This window comes from Seriola lalandi, unplaced genomic scaffold (genome assembly GCF_002814215.2).
Source record: "Seriola lalandi dorsalis isolate HSWRI2012SDOR001 ecotype SW California unplaced genomic scaffold, Sedor1 jcf7180002052129, whole genome shotgun sequence".
Lineage (NCBI taxonomy): Eukaryota > Metazoa > Chordata > Actinopteri > Carangiformes > Carangidae > Seriola > Seriola lalandi.
Genome location: NW_019522682.1, coordinates 1,079,919 through 1,105,834, shown reverse-complemented (window position 1 = coordinate 1,105,834; position 25,916 = coordinate 1,079,919). Strand labels below are relative to the sequence as shown.

The 25,916-nt window shown below is 43.0% G+C and overlaps 1 protein-coding gene across 1 annotated transcript; it reads left to right on the top strand.

The window, feature by feature from the left end:
• The first annotated feature begins 374 nt into the window (after positions 1 to 374).
• tprn (taperin) lies at positions 375 to 25,859 on the top strand. Its single transcript, XM_023399973.2, has 4 exons — positions 375 to 2,869; positions 19,284 to 19,485; positions 21,073 to 21,197; positions 22,101 to 25,859. The coding sequence occupies exons 1-4, from the start codon at positions 647 to 649 to the stop codon at positions 22,161 to 22,163; spliced, it is 2,613 nt and encodes an 870-aa protein (XP_023255741.1). The 5' UTR covers positions 375 to 646; the 3' UTR covers positions 22,164 to 25,859.
• Positions 25,860 to 25,916: the final 57 nt, after the last annotated feature.

Below are 25,916 nucleotides of genomic sequence, written 5' to 3'. Positions count from 1 at the left end.
GTTTCCTTATACTGTAACACTGCGTTGCGGTTTTCAAATGAAAACTATACAAATACCACAAAAAATGAATTTGAAACAACATTGGGAGTCCATAAGTACTTCTCCTTATGATGAAACATTAGATTAAGCAGTATGAGTACAAACAGTACAAACAATATCGACAACAAATCTAGATTTAATCGTAACATAAGGTACATCCACTAACGGCGTTAAAATATAGTCTAAATTTGGAGGGGCGGGCTGAACCTGAACGCAACACTTTTGATTGACAGGCCGTCCTTGCCCAGTCAACAATAGAAATGGGAGTGGCCTGCGTCAATGTGCGGCGGTCTACAGAAAGGGAATGGGCGTGTCTGTAAGGCATAACGACCAATCAAGAATTGGGTGGGACTGCCAAGGCCGCTCGTGCAGCTGCGGAGGGGCGGGGCCGCGTTCAGGGGCGGTGGGGAGAGAGGGCGCAAATGAGAAAGAAGAGTGAGAGGAGAGAGAAAAAAGAGACGGTAGGGATGTGTGTGAGTGTGCGGTGATCGGTGCCGCAGGTACAGTCAGAGCCGGACACAGGTTTTATAGCCGCACCGGACCGCGGCAAGACCGCCTTGGAGCTTGCCTCAATTCCTCTTCATCCCCCCCCAAACAACCCTCTGCAATGTCTGGCGGAGGAGAGGTACGCGTCCTTCGCCAAGAGGCCGGACAAGAGAGCCCGAGGATGCCGGCCTGGAAGCGAGAGATCCTGGAGAGGAGGAAGGCGAAGGGCGGCGGGTCTGGGGGAGCCGGTGCCGCTGAGACAAGCCCCAGCGGTGCGGGCCCGCAGCGGGTTAACGGTGAGATGACGGGAAATGTGAACGGCAGCAGCAGCAGCGGCGGACCCAACAGAGACAGTGGACCGAGCGGCGGGTCCGGGCGGAACTACACCATCAGCACGGCCAGCCAGCACTTTGCGAATAACAAAGAGACACGACCGGCGGCCGCGGAGAGGGCGACACCGAGGGAGGACGAGAGACAAGAGAGCCTAGTGCTACAGGAAAGCCTAGGCCCTCTGGAGGAGAACCCGTTCATCAAGCTGGAGAAGGAGCGGAGGAGGCGACAGGACCGAGAAAACGCCGCTCGTCCGGTCCAGCACATCCTGGAGCTTTACGGCAGCGTTCCCGGTATACGGACTATCCGTGCAGAGAATATTATCATAATTGAATCGGATCCAGATTACTTTCCGGAAGCTGGAGGGGTAAAAACCGGGGCCAAATGGCAACAAAACGGTGTCAGTAGTTACAGCTCTCTGAACGACCTCCTGGACCGGAGAGGGAGTGCTGTTACTGAGATAAGAGCCAAGGAAGTGGTCATTTATGACACCACGTTAAGCAAGAGCGAGGAGAACTTGAGCACCCTGGGCCGCCCTGATCATGACGTCCCATCATATGAGACAGGTGAGGGTCAAGGCAGGGTTAGCCGGATGCTGCAGAAGTTTGACAGCAACTATGGGAAGCTACAGAAGAAGTCCCACAGCACAGAGAACCTGCTGGACCTGGATTGTAGTGCCAGCAGCAGGCCAAGACTCTGGCCCAAGCCAGAGCAAGATCTGGTGCCAAAGCCCAGGCCAGGCCCATCGGTCAGCAGCCCGGGCAGCAGCCACCCATCGTCGCCCGTCTTCCAGAGTCCCTGGTCTTCCAAACCAAAGCCACAGCCTGCTGTCTCTGAGCCAGGCAGCCCCCAGCGCCTCCCTGGGTCCCCACAGTCTGTGTCTTCATTCCGCCAGCGGTTTGAGGAGAGTGGGGGCCTTGGCGTGTCTGTCACCCCCAGAGATGAGCCAGACAGGGGGTTAACCAAGCCCACCACAGAGAGAGACTGGGAGGGCACCGAGGTGCCACCCAAACCAAAGGTGCCATGCTCTCCGGAGACCCGTAGTGCCCGTGCCGAGTCCCCCTCAAGCCCTATCTCATCCAAGGTGGCCCGCTCCTCACCTTACTTTGAGATCCGTCCCTCTCCAAAGCCAGACCTAGACCGTATTCCTGATGGGGACACCCAGGCACGGGCCCTCGCAAACCTGCGCCTGCAGTCCCGAAACTCCTTCACAGTGATTCCTGCTCGCCACCCCCAAGCAGCCTCATCTGCAGCAAGCAGCCCAGCACCATCTGGCCCCATGAAGTCCCCTCCCTCCCACAGAGTGGCAGAGGTGCCCACGCCAGGAGTGCCAACTTCCCACAGCCCTACACCCACTCTGACCCACTCAAAGAGGAAGGAGGAGAAAGAGCAGGAAGAGAAGGAGGTGGAGAGGGTAGTAAGGCCATCCAAACCTGAACCACCTCCTTCTGCTGCCACAAGTCCTGCACCTCCTCCAACCTCAGAACCTTTGTCTCCATCTCCTGCTCTCACCCCAGCTCCCTCCTCTCCACCTGCCCTGTCTTCACCCCCCTCTTCTCCGGCTGTCCCATCCTCACCCCTTTTCTCTCCACCTGCCCCATCTCCCGTCCCCTCAGACTCTCCAGCCCCATCTCCTGTCCCCTCTACCCCATCCCCAGCTCCAGAACAACCTCCCGTGGATCAGCTGCCAGTAACAAACATAGACGACATTGAGGTGGAGCCCCCGCAGCGTGTTCCCGTCCCCAGTCCCATGGTGCAGAGAAAGAAGGGGAACACCTTCACTGTGGTGCCTACACGTACGCCGAAGACCGAGGCCCAGCCAAGATCACCTGAGCCCCAGCAAGAAGCCTCAACTGAGGCTGCACCGGGGTCCACACCCCCGCAGGCCCCCTATGCTCAGCTGGGCTCCCTGCTGAAGAAGCGTTACCCTGCTGTGGAGGAGATTGAGGTCATCGGTGGTTACCTGTCTCTGGAAAAGTCCTGCCTCTCTAAGACGGGCTCCACGGGCAAGAAGGTGAGAGCAAAAGCTCAATCAGACCTTGTGGCTTCATTGACAGGTTTAACAGTTGTTTTCTGAGCGTGTAAGAGAAACAGAGACCAGTGCTGAAAATATCAATTGATTAGTCAAACATAAATTAATTGTTTAAGTCATTATCAAGCAAAAAAAAAAAAAAAAAAGCTTCTCAAATGTGAGTATTTGCTGCTGTTCTCTGGTTTATATCTCTGTTAAGCGATTGTCTTTAGGTTTCCAAACAATATAAAGACATTGCCTTTGTCTCTGGGCATTTCTTAATATTTTCTGACATTTGAAAGACCAACTGATTAATCAGTTGATCAAAAACACATTCAAGGGATAAATCAATAATGGAAAATAATCTTAATTATTCGCAGGCCCCATTTGTAGATTATCATCCTTCAGCGAAAGGAAATCTGTCACCACTGCAGCACTCAGGAAGTATTGTTGTATTATTGTGTCCTTACGATCTTATGCAGAACACGTGCCAAATCTTCCCGGGGGGATCATTAACGTTCCCTCTGTTCTAAATTTAGTAGTGAGTGAAGCGTCACACCAGAAATGCTGTGTTTTTGTTTTCTTTTCATCTGTGTGTGGATCTGTCACTGTTCTCCAACCAAGCCGGAAACACTCCGCTCACCTGTGCTTCTTTAGGACCCGAGCAGCCTTTCCACCTTTATGTTTAATCCTCGCAGTTATTTGCATGTGTTGCAGTGTGAGCGTTTGCTACTATAAATCTCCACATCCCGTCATTTGACCTGCTCTCAGGCTTCGACGCCTAAGTGGATTAAAAGCGTGCGTTTACACAGCCACTTGGAACGACACGCAGCGCTCTTTCCCTGTGGATTGCCGTCCCACAATGTTATTTGTTGTAGAGCGCATTATTGGGTTAGGTGGCCCTCCAAGCCTATTGACTGAACAATCTCATCAAGGCTGTATTCAGTTCTCAGGATTTGGCTCAGGGATCCGGGCCAGCTCCAACTCGTCCCAGACACATTTAGTGTTTTTTAATTCATCTGTGTTTTTGTGTAAAGCTGAGATATCCCCGGGCCTGGTCCTCAATCATAATTAAATGATAGCAAAATGCGTGTTTTGGGCATCACAGTTATCTTGCAATCATAATCAGATATGTGGTGCGTGCTTGGCGAAGGTCTTGCTGTAAACCGTTCCTGTTTCATCTGTATTAGGGATTAATTAAATATCAGAGAATGTTTCTAATTAATTTTGCGAGTGCTGCTGGAGGCTGTTTTCAGATTCTGCTCTGGATCAGCTCTGGTTGTGCTGAGCATTATTTTCAGCATGTTGCTGTTTATGTCACTGTGGTGTCTGTAATGAAGAGGGGAGCCAATGATTGCAGCCGGTGGCTTGAATTTTTACCTTACATAATACACTTCATGGAGCTGCTTTAGAGGTTGAGGGTGTGGATCATGTAACCGCAACATCCTGGGTTTGAGTCCAGCCCGGGACCAGCAATACATGTTATCCCCCACCTTTCCTCCTAGTCTACCGTACTCTGCCAAAGTGGAAACGCATAGTCTTAGGATGCATTCAGTTACATCACAACTCTTCTCTTTTTGATCTACAAAGCACCACATCGGCTTTTAATGCTGAGTATTTTCAGCCTCTTGGCAGCTCTTCAATCTAGGCCGGTGTCTCAGCCTCTCAGACGTTGGCCCGCACTCCTCTTTCCTTGACCTGGTCTGCTGTAATCCTCTGCTCTCCAAGGAAATCCAACTACCCCTTACAGCCAGGGCAAGAATCTCAGCCCGCTCATGACTTTATCAAGTGCAAACTCTGCAGCCATCTGGATTTATACAGACCCATTAAATTCATTATCATTTCTCTAATGCCATGCACAGCAGAAAGGAAACAGAAAATTTAATGATCCCAATATTCTCAATATCCCCCTTAAATTTATCTGTGCTGTATAAAACACTTAATCCCAAGATGCCAAAATTCTTAAATGTTTCACCAAATCCTTTAAACGGGAGTTGGTTGGCGTCTTGTGCAGCATCTTCTCCACATTTCGCTGTTATTCAGCGTCATATATTTAGTATCAGTGGAAAGTGTGGGATTTCAACGAGTGTAGATTTTAAAATAAAGTTTCTGTGGGTTGGAGCGACGCTCGCCCTGCACATCACGACCGTATAATGATGGATATTCATGCTGCAGACTCCATGTCCATGTGACCTGGTTGTGGTGCTCATGATTTTATTGTGTGCTCATGTGCAATGTAGACGAGCAGTGAGCGCGGCCATGAGACATGAACACATCCTGTCTTTTGTCCTTGTTGCTCAAAAACCAAACACTTTCTCCTTTTGTTGTCTGTCTGCTCTTCTTGGTCATCATCAAGGCCCACATTTGTTTTGTTTTTTTTTGTTTTTTTCTTCTTCTTTTCTTTTCTGGGCAGGGCTGTGCAAGCAATTACAAAAGCATCGAGGCTTGGCCTGGCCTGTATAATTTGTGTGGAATTTCTGTTCAGTGCCGCTTGTGTGTGAGAGCAGCCTCCGAGAATGGCCTCGGCTCAGCGTTCTGGTCTGGGATTGGGTTTTTTTTTTTTGAGCACTCCTTTTTCCTTAAAACCCAAACCATTTTTTTTTTTTTTTTTTTTACGAGGAAGTTGGCTAGAAAAGAATGTTCCATATGCACATCAGGACTTGAGAACCAAAGCAGATCATCAACTCTTCCTTTAGATTTTCCAAAAGTATTTCACTCTGTCCACCCTCTCTTGCTCTCAAGACTTGTGTGAGTGCTGAATGCTGGACCGCATCCAGCACAGTTTCTTCTGTCCGCTCATCTTTATCGCTCCACAAGCACCACTCTGCTTTGTTTTCTTCCTCCTCTACCCACAGTGCACTGCTTTATTCTTGTGCGGTGGTGGTTAATAAGGCCTGTCCCCTTGCTTCCAGCTTCCTGTGATCTCCTCCTCTGTATTGGGGAAGGAATTGTGGAAGAGCTATGTAGGTCAAGTGCAGCTTCTTGTACCGCATCACTCCTGCATTTGCATAAAATCGACTCGGGCTTTCTAGTGAAATACACAGGCCAGGACTGACTCAGTTTCCATCTGCAGTTTGATTGGATTGGGCTCTCTTGACTTAGCACAGGCAGAATTGGAAGGTTTTTATGTTTTATTTCCTTGTGGTGGACGCTGCCACTCTTTGTCGAGGAGAGGTGGAGCTGGCGACAAGACACGGGCGGGGGCGGAGTAGTTTGTTTTTGGAGTCTCTGCTCCCCATGACCAGTTATTATGGGAAAAGGGAGACGAACCCATGTGTTTGTCAGGACAACATCCAGAGGGAGAGAGAGAGAGAGAGAGAGAGAGAGAGACGAAGAGATTTTCTGGTGCACCCCGCCTTTTTCCAGTCATCATAGTTTGTGTTTGTGTTCGCACAGAAGAACCACTCAGATTACTCATTTTGAAAATCGCTGCAGCTTATTTATGTGTAATTTTGATCATTCTGTCAAGCTAATGATGCGGTTTAGTGAAGAGGGTGATGTGTTTGTTACTGAAAGTGGTGATTATTCAGATGAGTGCTTATTATTCTAATGGAAGTCGGTTAAGGATTGGGTTAAGTATCAATGTGTTCACTTCCTATTAATCTTAAATCGGCATAAGCCCATGATGGAACCATACCTGAACTAATGGTGCTTTCACACTGAACCTGTCTGGTGCAGATCAAAGGAACTGTCATGTTTTTGCCCGGCTGGGTGTTTTCATTTAAGCTAACTGTCAAAGTACTGTCAGTTGAACTAAATCTGTGTTTAAAACTGAAATGGACATAACTAAGATTACAAATTAGTGTGATGCTGATCTTTAGTGTAGTTTCTGCCACCATAGCCAGAAACCCTCCAGCTACAGTAGGTTGATTGCACAGGATGCTTCAGGGTTTCACACTGAACTGAGTCAAGCGGAAAACAGTGACACCCAAGTGTTGCAACTGAGATTTTAGGAGAACTAGCAATACCAGCAGAAAAGTCAAAATATGTCAGCGAAAATAACAGTGCTGGATAAATGTCCAGTTTCTTTCACTTCAAGCAGTTGTAGTACAAAAGCAAATTCAACCAAACAAATAAAAAGGAGACACAGCCAAAAGGCGAATAGCCACTGAAGGCAGTGCAGTGCAAAGTTCACCTAGTTTCATTTTCAGCAGGACACAAGAAAAGCACTTCGCAAGGCATTGTGGGATTCCTGGTGACACGGGATTGGACTGTGATACGATGAAAGAGGAGGGGTAGAAAGTTAACATTCTTAACAATGCAAATGAGAGTCGGAAAAACTGACTACAAAACCACAACACAGTGGTGGGTCAGGGTCAGGCTAATCTTTACCTTTGGTGGATGAATGTCTGTGGTGGAGAAGATCATTATTGTACTCTTTTCTCTGTCCCTGGCCTCAAAGATTATAGATACAAACAAGGCGATGTTGTATGATTTACTTCAGCTGGGTCTCCTCCATAAATATGAATCCAGTATCACTGTGCATTGTATGGATTCAATGTGCAGCTGCGGATCTACCAAAGCCAAAAATGTTTCCTATCTGTGAAACACTATTGAACATTTACGTGAAGGCCATCACATCTATAGAACAGGTACCTGAACGCATCTGATATAGCTGCGAGCTCTTTATGACACCAGAGAAGATATGTAAACATATAAGGTGCAGTAAAGTCAGTTACTGGCATTTAATGGTCTCCTTGCAGGTCCGGGTAGTGCTTATGATGCACGATGACATCATCAAAACTGTCCAAGGAGTGACCTCATTTGTTTTTAGAAATGACTAAATTAAACGAAGTGTAAAAGCACCTTAACTTTAAAATAATACACTTTAAATACACTGATAGTGCAACAATAGCACTCACTATAGGACTAGGTGCAACATTATGCATTGATGCTATCTGCTCCTACATGAATAATACTTGTAAAAGGTGCTTTATAAATAAATTACACTTCTCTCCCTGTTCATATCAAAGTCATGTTTTTGCAGCACTGAGAACATGCCTCTGCTTTTGTGCATGAATGTGAAAGATGTTTCCTTCATCTTTGTTTCGAGAACCCACAGTTTTGTTTTATTTTTTTTTATGGTTAAATGTCATGCATACAGCAGGTTAAAAATACCTAAATGGTTAAAAGCTGCGGGTAACACAGGAAGGCCAAAGAAAGGGCACACTCCTACATTTACATTGTGCGCCTGGGCTACAGGTGTGAAAGTCCATTGTGTTTAATTATTTACCACCCAGCAGACATTCCCCATCTCTCCTCTCTTACACTTCCTGAAACCTACCACTCCACCCACTTGCTTTTTTTCAAAATAAAGTTTCTTTTCAAAATAAAAGCCAGCCAGCCATTATCCTGACAGCTTTTTTTTCTTTATTAAGGCTGAAGTGAAGGGGCAGGAGACAGTCTCTGAAGTTAAGAGGTAATATTAACTTAAAAGTGTATTTCTACTGAGTCAGTAACTTAACACTCAATTTGTTATACTTTAAAAACATTGATTGTTTCTGGTCACTGTTCATAAGGATCATTGCAATTACAGTTCTTTGTTTTTGTCCAATGAAAATGTAGTGATACTCTGAGCTGCTCTGTTGACAAAATCGGTTTCTATATCTTTACAGCAGCATTTCTTTTAGTGGAGGAGTTGTGTTCAAGCTAAAGTAATGCATGAAGTTGTTTTTTAACATTATCAGGCACATGTCAACATTTTATAATGTCTGGAATTGGTTTCATACTGACATATGATCACCTTATGAAGTTGTTTTTAGAAATGAGTTGACCTGCAGACACAGAGCAACATTAGCATTCATTTGGAGGTCATGTTTCCAGCGTCCCAATGAATATTCATTCTCTTTCAGCTCTACTTTTGGTCTCCACCAACCCTTGAGCTGCTAAATGCTCCACTGTGTTCACCAGCTAGTCACTTACTGTGTCTGTCTGCTGTTTGGTACCGGGCAGGTAGTGTATGTGAGATTGTCAGAGCATTTGTTTAGCAGCTGTTTGCAATGGCTGAAAAAAAGTTGAGAAACCACTGAGACTGAACCAAAACAGTAAAGTTGTGAGCTATAAAACCGAAACGACGAGCCCAAAGAGGATAAAACGTTGCTAAACGCGGAGGGGAACAACAAAGTTGGAGGTTTTGTCTGTTCCACTTCACTAGACTTTAGTCACATTGAGTCACAGTCCCACAAGCAACTTCAAAAACCTCAGAACGCCTTTGTCTCAAACAGTTGGTCACAGGAAAGATGCTACTTCTGCTTTTATTATTGATATCACTGGCGGTGCAAATATGGTTTCCTCTTAACGAGCTTGTCATTTCTTCCGGGGGCTCTGTGGCTGAAGGATGCACACACACTTTCTCACACACACACGCACAGCCATGCTCAATTGCTTCATAAACACCCACATAAGAAAACGCAGGTTTTTCCTACACAGCCCTTAGGCACATGTGCAACCCTGCAAAGTCGGTGTAATTAGAATTCAGCCACCGAAGCCCCACTATCATAGTCATGTTTAATTCAGTGTGTGTGTGTGTGTGTGTGTGTGTGTATGTGTGTGTATTTCGAGTGCATGAGTAACAAGATGAAGAGACTAAGAGCAGGGGATGTTAAAAGAAGGGGCTTTTTGAAAGTTTATAAAAAGAAACCGAGTGGGCGAGTGAAAGAGGCAGGTAGAAGCCACTGACTTTTAATACCTGTAGTGTTTTTTTTTTTTTTTCCATCATCTGCTTTGACAAATGCAAAACACTGTTGGGATTATGGGGCCATATGTGGTGCTTTCTGTCCGTAATGTAAATTTTATTCAAATACTTTCTCCACGGAGTGTGTATGTGATCCACTTGAATTTTTTATGGTTAACAAGCCCTGGCCCCAGGCCTGAGGTGTGCAGCGTGTAAATGATATTTCTGTTTTTGTTTTTGCTGTCGTCATCAATGCTCTTAATAATTTGCTTTTCTATGTAAAAGCCGACCGTCTTACTGCCATATTGGTCTCTCTCTGGCTGTCTCCACCTCTACTCTCCCGTTTCCCTCTATCACATATCCATGGCGCCTGTCGCCAGGGCAACACGAGCCACGGCCATTCTATCCTGTCATTAGGACTCCGGGATAAGGACACACTCTCTGTCTCTCACACTCACACACACACTTTGTGACATCAGTGTTGATTTTGTAGATTATGTTATTTGTGGATACATAGCTGTTATGAGAATCTGCGTAAAATTGAACCATCAGTCTGATAAAGATGTTTTAATGAGTTTCCTGGTGAGCTCGTTCTATAATCAGCGATCCTAAATCAGTGTTTCTGTGGGTGGAGACGCAAAACATCTTTGATGCTTAAGGGTGAACTAGTTATGTTTTTTTTTTTAAGAGGCCCAGTGTGAAGCCAAGGTCAGTTATTTCAGTACAGGGTTGAAAAAGGCCCCAAAGATGTTTCTGTTTTCATTTGGTCACTCGTCTGTGCGTTGTCTCTCACTGATATCATCTTATCTTGCCCTCCAGTGCCACTAGAAACATTTTTGAGAATGCCTTAAATATAGTTGTTAGAGCAGTGTTACCACGATAAACACTGCATGGGGCATTTTACAGTTACAGTAAAATTAACTTGTGAGTGCTCTCTGCTAAACACAGTTTCTAAATTATCTCAAACATAATTTACAGTTGCTGTAATACAGTTTCTTCTCACCTACTGTACAGGTTGACATATGCCAATACTGGTATATCTGTATTTTTTTCTTTTGGCATTGTATAAAAACATGCATTATTCCACTGTGGACATTTTTGAATATAATGTATGACGTCAAATATAATCCTAAAACAGTCCCTAGTTCAGGGCATAGTGAGCTGAATGAAAGCTGTCCTCCTGCGCTGGAAGTGCAGCTCCTGAGATGACTGACAGAATCACTGAAAAAAGCCACAAGCTTTAATCAGACATACCTCAGCTTTTTGGGAAATACCCTTATTAGCTCTCATGCAGGGAGCCTTGTTAGAAGATGGGTATCAGTTTCATCTCTGTGCGTTCAGACCATCCTTGTTTAGCCTAGCTTGTCACAAGAACTGGAAGCGGGGGGAAACTCCTAGCCTTGCTTTGTCAGCACTATGAAACTCATATTTACTTCTGCTTTTGATTTCGCTTTTATACTTTTACATGTGTATTGTTGTATCTTGTGTATTTAACATGTAGAAATAGAACATGGGATGCGGTAGTTTAACGAGCAGTTAGCTTACACACTGGAGCTGTTTATTGGCTACCGACAGCCTGGCTCAGTGTTTCCGATGTTTCTGAACAAATCCAGGTGAGTTTGTGGTGTTTTAGTAGTTAAATCTTTCATTAACAAGATACATCCTGCAAAAAATAGTTTGCACGCATCTCCCCAAATGTCAGCCTTCAATTCAAAAAAGTTTGATTTAGGTTTTTCAATTAGCGAGTTTTGACAATAATGCTATTTTGCGTTGCTTGTTTGTTAGCTTATTTTTTATCCATTTTTATTAGCTTAAGCTACCAGGCTATGTGGGAACGCCCCTTGACTTTTTCATCCCTTTTTATACCGTATCGGTGTTACATAAATCAACAGAAAACACTCTAGATATTGCCCTCCCCAGTCTTCATCATTCTACTTCTGTCCTGAATGTGCACACCATCCACCTTCTTTGCTGTGTGCCATTGTACTGTGTCGATCATTGACTCACTCTTTAACCCAAAGTTCACTGAAATAACAGTCTTATCACTTCTCGACTTCCGATTGACTGTACAGACTCTCACTTCCAACTCGAGTAATGATCAGAGTGAGACACACCCATTGGCTTTGGCTTGTGACTGTAGACAATGCCTGATGAAGCCACTGATGAACCATTTTGAGTCCTGTGAGCATGACGCTCCACATGTTGCCCCTTGAAAACCAGGCACATCTCAGCTACCCGTTAAAGGAATTATAAGGTATCCTTTAAAACATTTTCCCACAAGAAATGCCTGTGATCCTGATCCAGTGTGTAGGATCCTGTGCTGTCCTTTGTCCTGATTGTTGCTTTTGAGACACGCCCGACCATCCACACTTTCATACGAGAGTCCAGACGTGAGCTTTTATGTATTAAATGCCCCTAAACGTTCCCACAATGACAGTGTGTGTAAGGAAGGTTGCTGATAGGTTTCGATCTCCACCCTGCTGGTCTCACCTTACATATACAGTGTGTGCAGTTATATTAGTCTGTGCCAGGTCATTCTTATCAACAACAATGTTCTCAGATGTCAGAAAATATGAAAACAGCTCCACTGATCTATTTGAGGAGCTTGTTGATACAAACAAGTTTGTGAAATGTGTCTCCTCTCCCATTCGTTATCAGTCAGACAATACAACCCAGCACAGGGAGACTTTAACACATAAGCTCGTACTCACACACAGTTACAAAGAGCATACTATTACAGCCGTGACTCACTCAATCTTGAGACATGGCAGTGTAAACACACATTTTCACATTTGGCGCTGCTCGCTGCCCACACCACCAGCCCGCACTGCGAGCACCAGCCGCCTACACAAGTGGAGAGTTTTCTCGGTTGTGTCAGTGTAGTGATACTGGCTCATTAATGGTTGTATCACTCGAAGAGTTCCCTCTTAAACACTCAACTGACTCAACCTCATGTGTGATGTGATGAGAGATCTGACAACACCCACACGAGAGCATGTTCATTTTTGACCTGAATCAGATTCCAGCTACAGGGGTTTTCAGTAGGTGTACTGTAGGTGTATCTCTGCTGGGCACTGACCTTTTATTGAAAAATGTCAGGTCACTGATGGCCCCACAGGTTTTTCTATTTGGGGCTGGAGATGGACAGTGTAGGATTGAACCCCTGCATCCAATGACTTCTTCTGTTTGCTGTCTGTGTTGTAAACTTGTTGAAGGAAATCTGCTGCTAAAGTGCGTCTGATCTGCAGCAGGATGCTGTTTGCACTCAGCAAATTACTGTACATGATTACTATAAATAATGTGCTTACAGTTAGGATCACTGTGCTGCAAACTAATGATTTATTTCTAATGTTGACATGTTGATTATTTCTGCACAGAGGAGTATCCAGTCTAAACGAATCGTTACAGTATTTGTCATGAAAGCATATTTTGTTGTACTAATAGGTAGTGTAGTTTTTGCCTCATTGCACCGATGTATTGTTTATATAATTTGTTTATATAATTATTGTGCATGGGTAGGATTTCAATAGTAACATCTCTTTCCCAGAAACAGCGTCACTCTGTTTGAATAATCCACATACACAGTTTAAATTGGAACTACTTTTTACCAAAGACATAGCCCCTCTAAAGAAAACTTGAGAAATTGAAATTGCATTGGGGTGAAGACATAAATTCAGGATAGACATTCAAGCTTATTTTACTGGAACAACAGTTCAGTTTATTTTAAACTCTTAAATGTAGGACACAATAAAAAAATTTAAAAAAATGGATAGAAGAAATAGCAGTCTTCTGAAATGTGAGGTGAATATTCTCTCCGTCTGATCAGCAGTGCATCCTACCATTTTGTCTCCCCTATATGTAATCCTCTGGTTCACGCTAGTTATCCTAATTTGCCAGCACAGAGCAGAGGTACATCACATGCTTCGCTTGAGTACATGTAGGCTTTATTATCCCTCTCTTCAGGCTCTTAATGCAGCTGCAGCTAAACTCCTCAGCCGGTTCATTGTGGTGCTGTTCTAATATTATCTAGCTGGCTGGAGATTATCTCTAATCAGGCACCTGGTCAGACTCCTACCTGCCACTACACACCTGTAGTCCTTTTCACAGACTTTATTGTCCCACATTTGGTACACTGTTTTTGGCAGACAATTTGATTTTAAATGAGGTTTTTCAGCGCACCACAGGCATCAGATGCTTTTCCACACACACAAACACACACACACGCGCGCACTGTATATGAGCAGGTGCTGCAATAGCACACCACGCCTCATGGCACCTGACGACACTTAGATAAATATAGAAACGCATTTTAAAGAGATGCACGCCCAGTGAGACGCGCACGTAAACACGAATGCTCACATGCTGCTGCACCCACAGTTGTTCACAAGAAGTGCACTTTTGTGCCGTAGCTTCACTGTACCAGCTTTTGGCTTTCATGTGTATGTGTGCGTGTGCGTCCATTCAGCAGGAACCACTTTTCACCAAACGAGGACACGCCATGCTGGGTGGCCTGGAAAAAAATTCCTGGCACCGCTCCCATCTCGCCGATTGGCCAAGGCACATTCATGAAGACATAATCTCATCCACCGACTCTCCTCTTCCTCCTCTCTCGCTCGCTTCTTCTTTTGTCTGTCTTCCTTTTGTGCCCGGTGCACAACACGCAAACAACAAAAAAACACAGCCGATGGAAATAATGTGAGAGGAACTTGTGGAATCAATTTGAGCAGAAAGATTTATTTACTCAGCGCGATGTCTGATGTGTTGAAGCTGCTGCAGCAGCTCTCATCTCTGCAGACAAACACAGTCCTGACAAGTCACTTTCATTTTCTATTCAGCTTCAAAACTCAGGCAAAAAAAAAATCTGCATTAGTGTTGAAATCATTCTACTTGCTTGTGTTGCAAGGATTTTTTTCTTTTTTTTTCTCAAATCTTTCCTCCCATTTCCTTAGTTTCTCCCTTCTAACCTTTTTCATACAAAATAGAGAAATTTCATTTGAAAAGGAAAGAAAGAAATGGGGCAGCAGTTTAAAAACAAGACAAACTAAAATACAAAAAACATGAGCTACAGTTTTGTAACATGTTGACTTAACCCAGTTCTTTATGCATGAGAAGATTCTCAGCGTCTCTGAATCTTGGATAATAATTAAACACTCTCCAGATTTCTTTATAGGCTCTTAATTTTCCTCTTAATGACTTAAGAATAAGCTGCTAAAACGATGCTGTTTCTACAAAACTAGTTTCTTTCAAGCTGCCTGCTAGAGATTTTTTTTCCCATGGTTTTATTTTAACACAAGATGACGCAAAGCATCAGCTTCACACACACGCACACACACACACACTGCAAAACATAGTCAGTCTTTGATGAACATGAACCAAAACCAGAATAATTACTTGGTCAATGCCACAGCATCGTGTCTGAGCAGCCTGTGGTGAATGAGAAGGACAGCAGGCCTGAGTCGGGCCCCTGTTGGCCTGAATTGGGCCCCTGTTGGCCCGTCCCATAGCCTGAGGATAGAAGACAAATCACTTCTGCCTCCATGATGCAGTCTTTTCAACTCATCTAGATGAAAGAGACTCACAGCCGAGGCTCAGACATGAGCAGCAGCAGGCAGGGAGAGGTACGCCACAGATAGAGATCAGAGCTCTGTCGCCCCCAATTCTCTTGTTCTTCTTTCTGTCCCTCTAAATCGGATCAATGCTGCAGCGAAACAGCAAAAACGTAAAGTCAGAGAGAGGCCAGCAGCTAATGCGTAGCAGTGGAGTCTCATCTAACAAGAGTCTGATATGAGAAGAGAGCGAAAAGTGAAAGACGGTAAAAGGGGAAGTGAATGCAGCAGCTAAGCTTGATTTACTGATGAAATGGCGTTTGGCATACAGAGACTTCCTTCAGGACAGGATGCCAGGTTAGCAAGGAAACGCATTTTGCGGTATAAGATTTAACACAGGAACTAAAAAAGGAAGTCGTGGGGCTAAAAATAGGTGACGTCTGGGACAGAGGACTCGTTTTAAAAATGGTAACACAGCGCCAGAGCCTGTATCTATACACAGGATTTGATTTGTGTCGCGGGGTTGTGCTGTTACTATGGCTGAATACTAATGTTTTTTCCTGGTTGTTGGAAGAAAAAAAGTAGAAAAGAACGATACTGATTTATTCAAAATCCAGGGACTGAAAAGTGAGATTGTTCAGGGTTGAAACAGAATTGTTATTACTTGCAGTTTGGTCCGTATTGAAAGGTCAGGGGTGATACTTGCACTTCTAATCTTCTCAAAGAAAAACTCTTTATGTCTGAATTTTCCTGCCAATTTTCCAATCAGCAGAACAACGTGATAGTATAGTCATTTTTATTAATATCCTTACTGAAACCTTGATACACCTGATGTAGCTGAACGTTGTGATATTGTGGATAAAACCCACAAAAACAGACTCTGTATTAAAGCTCTTAACATTAGATGAGTGAGTAGCTGGTTGAAGCTAAAGGCTCTTTGTTAAGTTGACAGGGTTCAGAGCCTGATCTGTGAACCCTGGTCGTTCTCCACGCTGCCACCTGACATGAATATCAACGAGCAAGCGAAACAACCCAGGCTCCTCGTTGATATCATTATCTCGATAGATGTAATTATTTTTATCCACTTTTTATTGCCCAAATCAGATATTAGCAACAATTAAATCATCAAAACATGATTGTGAAGACCCAGTGGAGATAAGCGGAGGAGCTGTTTATTTCCAGAAATGTTAAACATGTCGAAGTTCAACTGTTCAACCAGAGACACCTGTGATTGACTGAAGGTGGTGTCCCACAGACCGTCCCTCTGAATGTATAGACTCTTGTTCTGAATCTACAGGTCCTCGTCTTCAATCTTTAGGTCCTTTGTCTGTAATCTATGGACCCTTGTCCTTAGTCTAGAGAGTTGTCCTGAACCTAAAAAACCCTAGTCCCGAGTCTACAGACTGTCATCTTTTATCTATAGGCCCTCGTCCAGAATGTATAGGCCGTCATCCTTAATCTATAGACTTTCATCCTAAATATGTGAAACAAGATCCTTGTTTTAATCTAGAAACCTCTTGTCCCAGGTCCATGGACCTCATGTTTAGTACCTTCATGCTTAATCTTTAGACTTCTGTTCTAAACGTGTCGACTGTCTTTAATCTGTCAACTTTCATTTGAAATCTATAGACCCATGTCTTTAATGTTCAGACCCTCATCTGTAATCTATAGATCCATATCCTGAATCTATAGTCCTGAGTCTATGGACCTTGTCCTTTATTCGTAGACAGTTGTCTACAGATTGTCTTTGTCCATCATCTATGTATCAGAAGCTGTTTAGATGCTTTTTTAAATGTGTATGCTAAATATTATTTACTCCCCCTTTTTTTGGATTAGATAGAAATACATTACATAGTGCACCTCTGAAGAGGAGTCACACTAGATTCAGTTGAACTTTTTGATACACTAAACATCATGCTATTTTATTTCAAGTCAGTCAGTTCATTAAGTTCAGGAACGGGACTTAAAACTAAGATACTTGACCTAGGCATAACTATAGAGATGGATCATAAAGAAGTCATAAAGGATGTAGAATAAACATGAAATTTGAACTCTGTGTGTGTGTGTGTGTGTGTGTGTGTGTGTGTGTGTGTGTGTGCGTGCGTGCGTGCGTGCGTGCGTGCGTGTGAACGAGGTAGTGTTGCCTGCTTGTCCCCTTGTGATGGAGATTAGGGCAGATTTAGATCACGGCCTACAGAGTAGATGGAGCCAGGTACAGTACGTTAAGAGCAGTCAGCTGACGGCCTCGGGGAAGACACGGACAAACCTGCTGTTATATGAGTGTGTATGGGCTGTCATCTCCATGGCAACCCAGGAGGAAGAAATAATCCCTTTTTTCGGGTTTGCAGCGCCTATGTGTGGCCAGAGCACACGAATAGTAAGTTATTAGGAACCATTTATGGTTTTTCTGTCATCTTAAAACTGTAACCTCAGGTTTGTGAGTGACCAACGAGAACTGCAGACTACAAAATGAAATCATAGAAAACAGACAGACTGATGGAAAAATAAGACTTTTTAAAAAGTTAACAGCAATAGAAAAAAATTCAAAAAAAAAAAACGTGCACAAACTTTGTTGTAGCAGTAACTTCTCTTTTAAAGGTGTGAGACGTCTCCTTGGAGAATACCTGTCAGTCGGTGTGCTCACCGACAGCTAAAACCACAGAGGTCTCTGGCTGCACCTTTGCCTTTCATGTTGGATTACACGGTGCAGCAAAGTGCAAGAGCCCGTCTCACCCCACGGATCCGTGTTTGCAGACCACTGAAGCGATGCCAAACAGACATGTCTTAGAGCAAACGCTCTGAAACGATCAATCACAGGCCCCCGAGCTCCAGCGAAGCTGCCACCTGTCCCACTTAGAGGACACCCCAAGTACAGTGCACGCGGCCGCTGACAGGTCTAAACAAACTGCAGCTGGCTCTATAACAGAATCCCAATTAAAAGCTCTGTTGAATAAGTAATGAGGTAGTTGATTCATGTTGAGCTTAACTGGCATTACTGCAGTGTTGAGCAAAGGGCCGAGACACGTGACGCCGATCAGTATGGAAGGTGCAATTACGCAGCAATAAGGAAGTAATAACCCGTTAATGTTTACCCTCCTCATAAAACGCAGTCGTCTTGGAGGAGAGTGACGTCAGCCTGTTGTTGGAATCTGGGCCTCAGAATGAGAAGATGTCTGATACTTTGAAATCTTGGCTTTCTGGCTGTAAAGTTTGGCCTCTTTAGCAGCTAATTCAGCAAGTAAACAGTCACCAGCAGGAGGTTTGTTTTCTCAGTAAACAAATCTGGCTTGTAAACAAAGAGCTGGTCTACAGACGCCATAAATGGCTGCTTACAAGAAAATGTGAACTCAAACTCGCAAAGAATTTCTACTTTTTCATTCATTCTTCTGTGATAATGAAATGATGTATATTAAGAATTTAAAGATGGATGTTCTGCTTTTATTATAGAGCCCCCTAATCTTTACCACATCCTGTTAATATAAGACATTTGGGGATTTAATGAAATAACTACTTTTGGTTTATTGTGAAATTTGACAAAAAATAATTAACTTGAGATCCACATAGTAGCTTTCTCTGGATTTTTCGGCTGCATCTCATGGTGCACATCAGTCTGCTCAGTTGTCATCATGTGGGTTTTGGGGGTCACTGCACCAAATTTGGGGATTTGAGGACATGATTTGCACAGTTTTGTGGGTCAAATCCCGCATTGGACTCCAGAAATGCTTGAGCCAGCCCCGTGTGAACAAATTCAGGACAGCTTCAGGAAACTTCTGTAGCTAATTGTCTCCTTTTTTCCTTATTTGCCAGCCAGCTATATTTTTTTATAAATATACAGTATAACATTCACTCCAAGTCATGAGCGGGCACCTGCCAAAGGTTCTCGACCACAGCCAAAACTCACTGTCATTCTGCTGGAGACCGGTGTTGTTATCCTTATTCTGAAGCCAGTGAAGTGAAAATAAAGTATGGAGCCCGGGGAAATCAGTGCCACCATGTATTTACAACATTAATGGAACAAATTATGTCATTTACCCATTGGTACTATTTGTGTTGTTTGTTTCTGTTGTGTTTTTTTTGTTTTTTGATTTTAATAATTTGGAAAAACACTTTATCAGGAGAGTAAAAAGTGAACAATATTGCCAAATCAAAGCAGCTTGAAAACATGTCAAACATAATTTTTTTCTTTTGTCTCTTCCAGCTCAAAATCTCCTTCAACGAGTCGAGTCTCCAGAGCACATACGAGTATCCGTCGGAGAGCAGCGCGTGGGACAGCGGGGAGGAGGACGAGGAGGAGAAACGAGACGGGAAGATGGCGGACGAACAGCCAAGCATGGTGGGACGCATCCACATCCCTCGACCCAGTTTCACCGGCTCGCCCACGCACACGGCCAACAGCAACGGTGAGACGACACGAAAGTGATGCGTGTGACGGATGGGGGGGGGGGTTCTGTGGTGAACATGCAGGTCAGACGTCCACTTTTAACCCCACCGGCAGCCTTAAACTGTCAGCATCTTCCGTCCAACACTTTGGACCAGATGATTATTTCTCAACAGCTCAAATTTCCCGTAGATGTTCATGGTCCGCAGATGACTTCTGAGGATTTCAGGAACCCTCCGACCTTTCATGTGGTGCGCCAACAGTTCAAAATCTCCACTGTCCAGCACGATGGTCCACAACAAAGCCTCTTTAAAAATAATGGCTCAGTGTCCAGTTAACTTCACTATTAATATTCATGGTCCACAGGGGATGAACCATGACATTTTGGAGACTCCCTCAACTTCTCTCTGAAGCAAAAATAATTTGCTCAAAATTTCTACTTGTATCCCAGAAAAGGCTTAAGCTTTCTGGCAGTATGGTCATTAAATTACGATGCACATTCCTGCCCCTCAGAGGATACTCCACGAGCGTTTCTCATTGGATGGAAATAGATACAAATCATTTCACAAAGTGTATTTATGTAGCACTTTTGTAAACGCAGAGTATGGAAGTTTCTTTTCAGTAACACGTGAGGGTTGGCAGGCAATCGAAGCTGCTTTCAATTCATCTGGGTTTATATTATCTTACAGTTTCTATTGGGGCAATATCTTCTTGGAAGATGAGAACAGGGCTGAGAGAGGAGCACTGATCGTCCCACTGTGTTTTTATTTCTAATCAAATGGAGTTTAACCAATGGACGCTTTGCTTTGACCACCAGCCTTGTGAAGCCTTGAACATATAAGCTGAGGCCGAGTCACGGAGGCGTTGAGTTGATTTTGTAATCATTTTGTGTCTTGTTTTGTTGAATTTTAAATGTCCTTATGTGTCCTGAGTTCAGCCATGGTTCCTCTTTCCCACTCTGTGCTCAGCATAGAAAGATTTTCATTGTGTAACAGTATGGTTTCTGACAGTAAATGTGCATAAAGGAATATATACTATTGACTGAATGGAATGAGAGGTCATGAAAATGAATGTCTGGAGAATTTGTGGGTAGTTGAAGAGAGCAGAGGAGTCATGTGTATTTGCTGCAGTAGAAAAATTTGTTTTGAAAATGAGGAAAATAATAAAAAGGGAGACATGATCGATTTGAAGGAGAGAAATTGCCGAACTACGCTGCTTCTTTATTATATAAGCGCCACTGCCATTGTTTGGTGCAGGTGTAACCCGGTGGAAAAGTGTGGTGACTGAGCCCCCTGCTGGACAAACTGTGAACTACACTTGAGAAAATATGTTGTGGACTCATACTTTCAGTTCAACAGCTTTCTTACACGTACTTGAAACATTCAGTGTTATTTTATCAATAAAAAAAGTGTCCTATCTAAGTAAATTAACCTAACCTTAGTGTCCTACTGATACCTGTGCGTGCTATTGAAAATTGCACAATGTATCATAATGTACGCAGAAAGGTGCAAACACATTTGAAAGTCTGATCAGATTAGTTAGAAATGCAGGAGATAAAAATGAAATAGTGACATGTAGATAACACCCTGTGTCTCTTCATTATCTGTAGACCTTTCCAGCTACATTCCCAAGCACTCGGTGGACTTCAGCGCCTGGCAGGAGCACAAACATGACGACAGTGTTTACCAGGAAGAAACCACTTCCCAGCAGACACAGATGACAGAGGAAGTTATGGTGAGAGAGAACTCCTCTGTTTAAAGCTGTTTACTCAGTGTAGCGGAGAATCAGTTGCCGCTGCCTCTCACCAAAGTCCCAGTTTATATTTCCTCACGTCATTCTGTGGAGTTTTCAGGATCTCGCAATGTGTTCTTCATTTTACTCTCACATTATGGATGTTTTATTTGTTTATATGTGCAGTGCGTCTTTAAGTCTTTGCGATGCGCTAAAATGTCTGAAACTGTTTTCTAAATTCGAGACCTGGAAAGGTTCCAATTATAGTCAAAGCCTCCAATTGTAATTTTTGCACCACATCAATATGATCTACATCCAAACTGAAAATATAGGTGCTTACTTACTGTTTATACAAACATAAGTGATGTATAGGAACCTTGAACAGCATCAGAAAACAGGATTGTTCTAATTATCGAGAAATCTATTCGATTTACCACAACCCGCAGATATCCAGTTTAATGATATGAAGCAGAGAAAAACAGAAAATCCTCACATCTGAGAAGCTGGAAGCAGAGAATGATTGGCAGCTGTTGTCAGTTCATTGTCAGTCGTCAAACGTCAATCGACTAATCCATTGATCAACTAGAGCCAGTGTTGTATTTTGATTGGTTTTTGTGGTTTCTAATATTTTTCACTAAATAAGATAGGTCTCATCTTTCATGCAAATTAGCATTAAAAGGTTTTAAAATAGATAAATGGTGATGGGTCCGTAGACCTTGTATGTGGAAAGACATTGAAAATAAGATTCAGATGTTACTGAAAACGAATGAAAGATTCATCCTTAAAAACATGAGGACTGCAGGTGTAGGAGTATATTGCCCAAACAATCAGAATAATAAGAAGACACCAGCTTTATAATAAGTTTGTGGATTTTTAAATGTTAATGTTTGTGCCTTCTCTCCTCAGCTCACACCGGCAGACAGCTCCTCCCTGTCTGACTACAGCAGCGAGCCCGCTCTTTACTTCTGATCAGTCGGACCAACCAGCTGTACAGTAGCTTTACAGCATCACACTCGTGGGACCAGACTGCAGCCGGAGCCCAGAGGAGGTCCAGGTCTACACTCCAGCCATCCCGAAGCACATCTTCCTGATCAGAAAGGACAAATTGTTGGGTTTGTTTTTTTTTCTTTTTTTTTTTTCTTTTTAGGCTGATTTCCTGCCACGGTACCACTACATGCCACGTTATCAACTGCATATCAGAGCAGCACAGCTTTTTGCCAGGTGGCTGGTGTTTGATTCCCACCTTCTTTTTTGACCTGACGCAACAAAACCCAAAAGCAGCTGGACTGTCTTTCCCACTCTGATCCTGGGCAGTTGACCTGTCAGCCTCCCTCCCTACTCACCCTCACTTAACAAGTTATCTGACAGAATCAAATCGATTGTGAAAATCCGGCGAGACGTTCGTCTTCCTCTCCAGACTCTGGAAGAGGTCCACAGGGCTTCGTGTCTCTCCTGCTTCCAAGTCCGCATCTCAGCTTCAACGTTTGCTTCAGGTTTTTCGGGCGATGCTGGCGAGCAAAGGAGTTTAAAGCGATCGACCCAGCCTCCTTTTTAAAAGAACAGGAAGCCAGCAGTGCCCATGTGTAAGTATCGCCACGGTGACAGAGTTCAGTGTTAGCATGGAAACATGTCATTAGGACGTTCTCCAGAAATGTAGAACCTGGAGGACCAGTCCGCTTGCGTACAGTAGATCGACAGCAGACTCAAAAACACAAAAACAAAAAAATGGTTAAAGGGTGCCACAATTGTAGTTTTTTTTTTTTTTTTGTCTTTGTTTTTGTACCTGCATGTTTTGATTTCATCCAACACCTCCGTTGGTTCTCTTTTACTGTAAAGCTTCGATATGCCTTTTTAGTTTTGTATGTTTTCTGGCAAACTATGCTGTACTGAAGCTGCTGGACGTTCTGTAGAAGAGTCTTAACGGCAAGCAAACTTCAACACACTTCCCCTCTTTGTGACAAGGGAGGAAACATATGCACCCTTGGGGAAGATCTCCGTCAATCGGTAGCAACTCTGATCCCTGATCAAATGCTTGAAAAAGTGACCTTGGCCAATAATGTCTGTATGTCCGTATTGCTGGTGACAAACAAAACATCATACTGTTGAATGTTTCTGTATATCTTCTATCAAGGTTATCTGTGTCACGTCGTTTACCGAAAGCTGTTCGACCTCCTGACACCTTTTTCTCTGGCTTCTTGTGTATTTATTCCTGCTTCAAGTTGAAGTTTGCATGTCTGAGACCTGTTCATGTACAAAAAAAAAAAAAAAAACGTTTTCGTAAAGGAACCTTTGCTGGTATGGAAGGAACCGGACGGGTCCAAACAGCCCCACCGGAGTTTTTTTTTTGTTTGTTTGTTTGTTTGTTTGTTTTTCTCCCAGTCGGACCTCATGTACTTTCACATTCCACAGAGAAAGAAGCCGGTCCATTGAAGTAACGAAGGCAACAGTGATTATGATTCATTCATAACATGACATATCTGTGAGAGCGAATGCAAGTTTGTGTGTGTTTGAAAGAATATGTAATGACTTTTTAATTAAGATTTTTTTATATACAAGAATGCACCAAGTTTCCAGATGATTTTTTTTTTTAAACTCATAATGCCAACTGATTAAAGTGTTGCTGTAACGGCCTCACATTCATTCTTTACACTCCCAGGATCAACTCTACGGCCAGTATTGTTGTACAGTTTCCACCATATTTTCATAAATATGAACATTTATTTCTTACTTGTCTTTTTTTTTTTTTTTTTGAAGTTCTCCAATCAGATGAAGGTTGGATTTTGCTGTTAGGAGATAAAATTTTGTCTTTTGTCTTTGTCCGATGAATTTAGGAATCATCTGTTTCGTCTGGAGTCTTGGATGTTGAGTGTCTTTTGCACTGTCATGCTTTTAGCTTTGTTTTGCACCTCATGAAGGAACAGAGTCGGCGACAGAGGGAATGTGCACTTCAAGAGCAAGAAGTGTAGTTGAAGAGTTTGGTTTCGAATCAATAGCCACTATTGACACCTGTTATTACACAACCATTGACTGTGTGTCAGACACAATAGATGAGTAAACTTTTTTTTTTATCAAACTGAATGAGTAGCATTTTGGAATAGAACTCTTCAATTGTACACGATGAATGCCATGACCATTTTTTTACTCTTTGCTGCAGCCTTGCATCTGAAGTCTTATGATTGTGACCACGAACAGTAATCCACATCCACACAGGTCCACGCTCCATGTTTGACCTAACGTTACCTCAAAAATCCCTGTAAAAATCCTTCATCGCCACTGTTATTGGCCCATTCATCTGATTGAAATGCATATATTTTACAGTGCTATCTGCAAACCATGATACTGTCTCCTAGAAGTTTGAATGTATTTTTTAACCACTCCAGGCGTCCATTAGATTCCACTTCATTTCAGTGGTATGAAAATCTACTCGACTCTTAAGTGTATAGCTTGAAACTTTACACGTGTAGACTATCACAGTGGGCATCAGGTCACACTCTGCTGCATCAAAATGCAGCAGGGCCTTGTTGAAATAATTGTTTCTATAAAACAGAAATTTAAATTTCTCTCTTCTTTCTTTAGAAAAATCGAAACATTTTCTGTTCTTACAAAATACATTTTTCATTAAACAGGAAGCTAAAGTTAATTCAAACTTAACGTTTCTAAAAACAAGCAGCTAAACAAAAGTTTCACAGTGTAAAACTGGTAAAAGTCTAAGACAAAACTGGATAAAGAAGATAAGGAATCTGAGCAAGAATTCTGTGCTCTATACTTGGAACTGAAAACACAATTCAGTCTCAGTATTAATGTTTAATACCCAGCTATCAAACGCAGTGCAGACTTTTCAAAACAATATGCACTTAAAAACCACATTACCATAATGTAGAGTAACTGACTGACTAATACAGGCTTGATGTTCGCTGTGATGGATTACAATAAAGTTTTCAAGAGTCTCATTTTCATACCATGACTGAATGAAGGGAAACTAATGGCTGCTTAAAAGAGCAGAAAAAAACCCCACAAACCTGTACAACGTGTTTGAAAATATTCCAGCAGAAATGTGAATTACACATGATATGTAGTTATGGAGCTAAAACTTCCAAATGCATTAGTGTTCTTAATGTTAATTTGGTCCATAGAAAAGACCCACTTGGACCTGCTGTGGAGCTGTGGTCACATGATACACCTGTGGATCCACCTGTGGTAACTGCTGCCTTCAACAAACAAAACCCCAAAGAGGACATGGACTCTTTGTGGGAATGTTTTTCCTCTCTGTCTTTCTGTGAGCTGAAGGACAAAAGAGGCAGAGTGAATTGTGGGAAACCTCCCTGATCGTCTTAATTGACACCAGCAAGAACTTTTCTGATGGCCATTTACCGGCACATAGAGACGAATTCTCTCACTGCACTGTTTCCCCATCTGTCTCCTCCTGTTTCGAAATGAGCAGTTTGTGTTGGTCACACTGTAGCGACTCTGTGGTAGAAGCTCCATAATGTTCCCCCTTTACTTTTCCCTCGTCTGTAAATCTACATCACAGCAGATGTGCTTACTGTAAAGTTATCGTCAATAATTTGGGCAAATAAAAAACAAAAAAGCAAAAAAACATAAACAAAGTGATGTCATACTTGTACAAATGAAAGTTCAATAAATAGAAGACTTGAACAAACATCAGTGCTGTGTGTGTGTGTCATTTTCATCCTGATAAAAACCCATTTAAATAATAAATGT

Excerpts from the sequence above, each read along its gene's own strand:
- tprn (XM_023399973.2), top strand. The coding sequence starts at position 647 with ATGTCTGGCGGAGGAGAGGTACGCGTCCTTCGCCAAGAGGCCGGACAA. Across the intron at positions 2,870-19,283 it reads CGGGCTCCACGGGCAAGAAG|CTCAAAATCTCCTTCAACGA; the intron begins GTGAGAGCAAAA and ends TGTCTCTTCCAG. Across the intron at positions 19,486-21,072 it reads GCACACGGCCAACAGCAACG|ACCTTTCCAGCTACATTCCC; the intron begins GTGAGACGACAC and ends CATTATCTGTAG.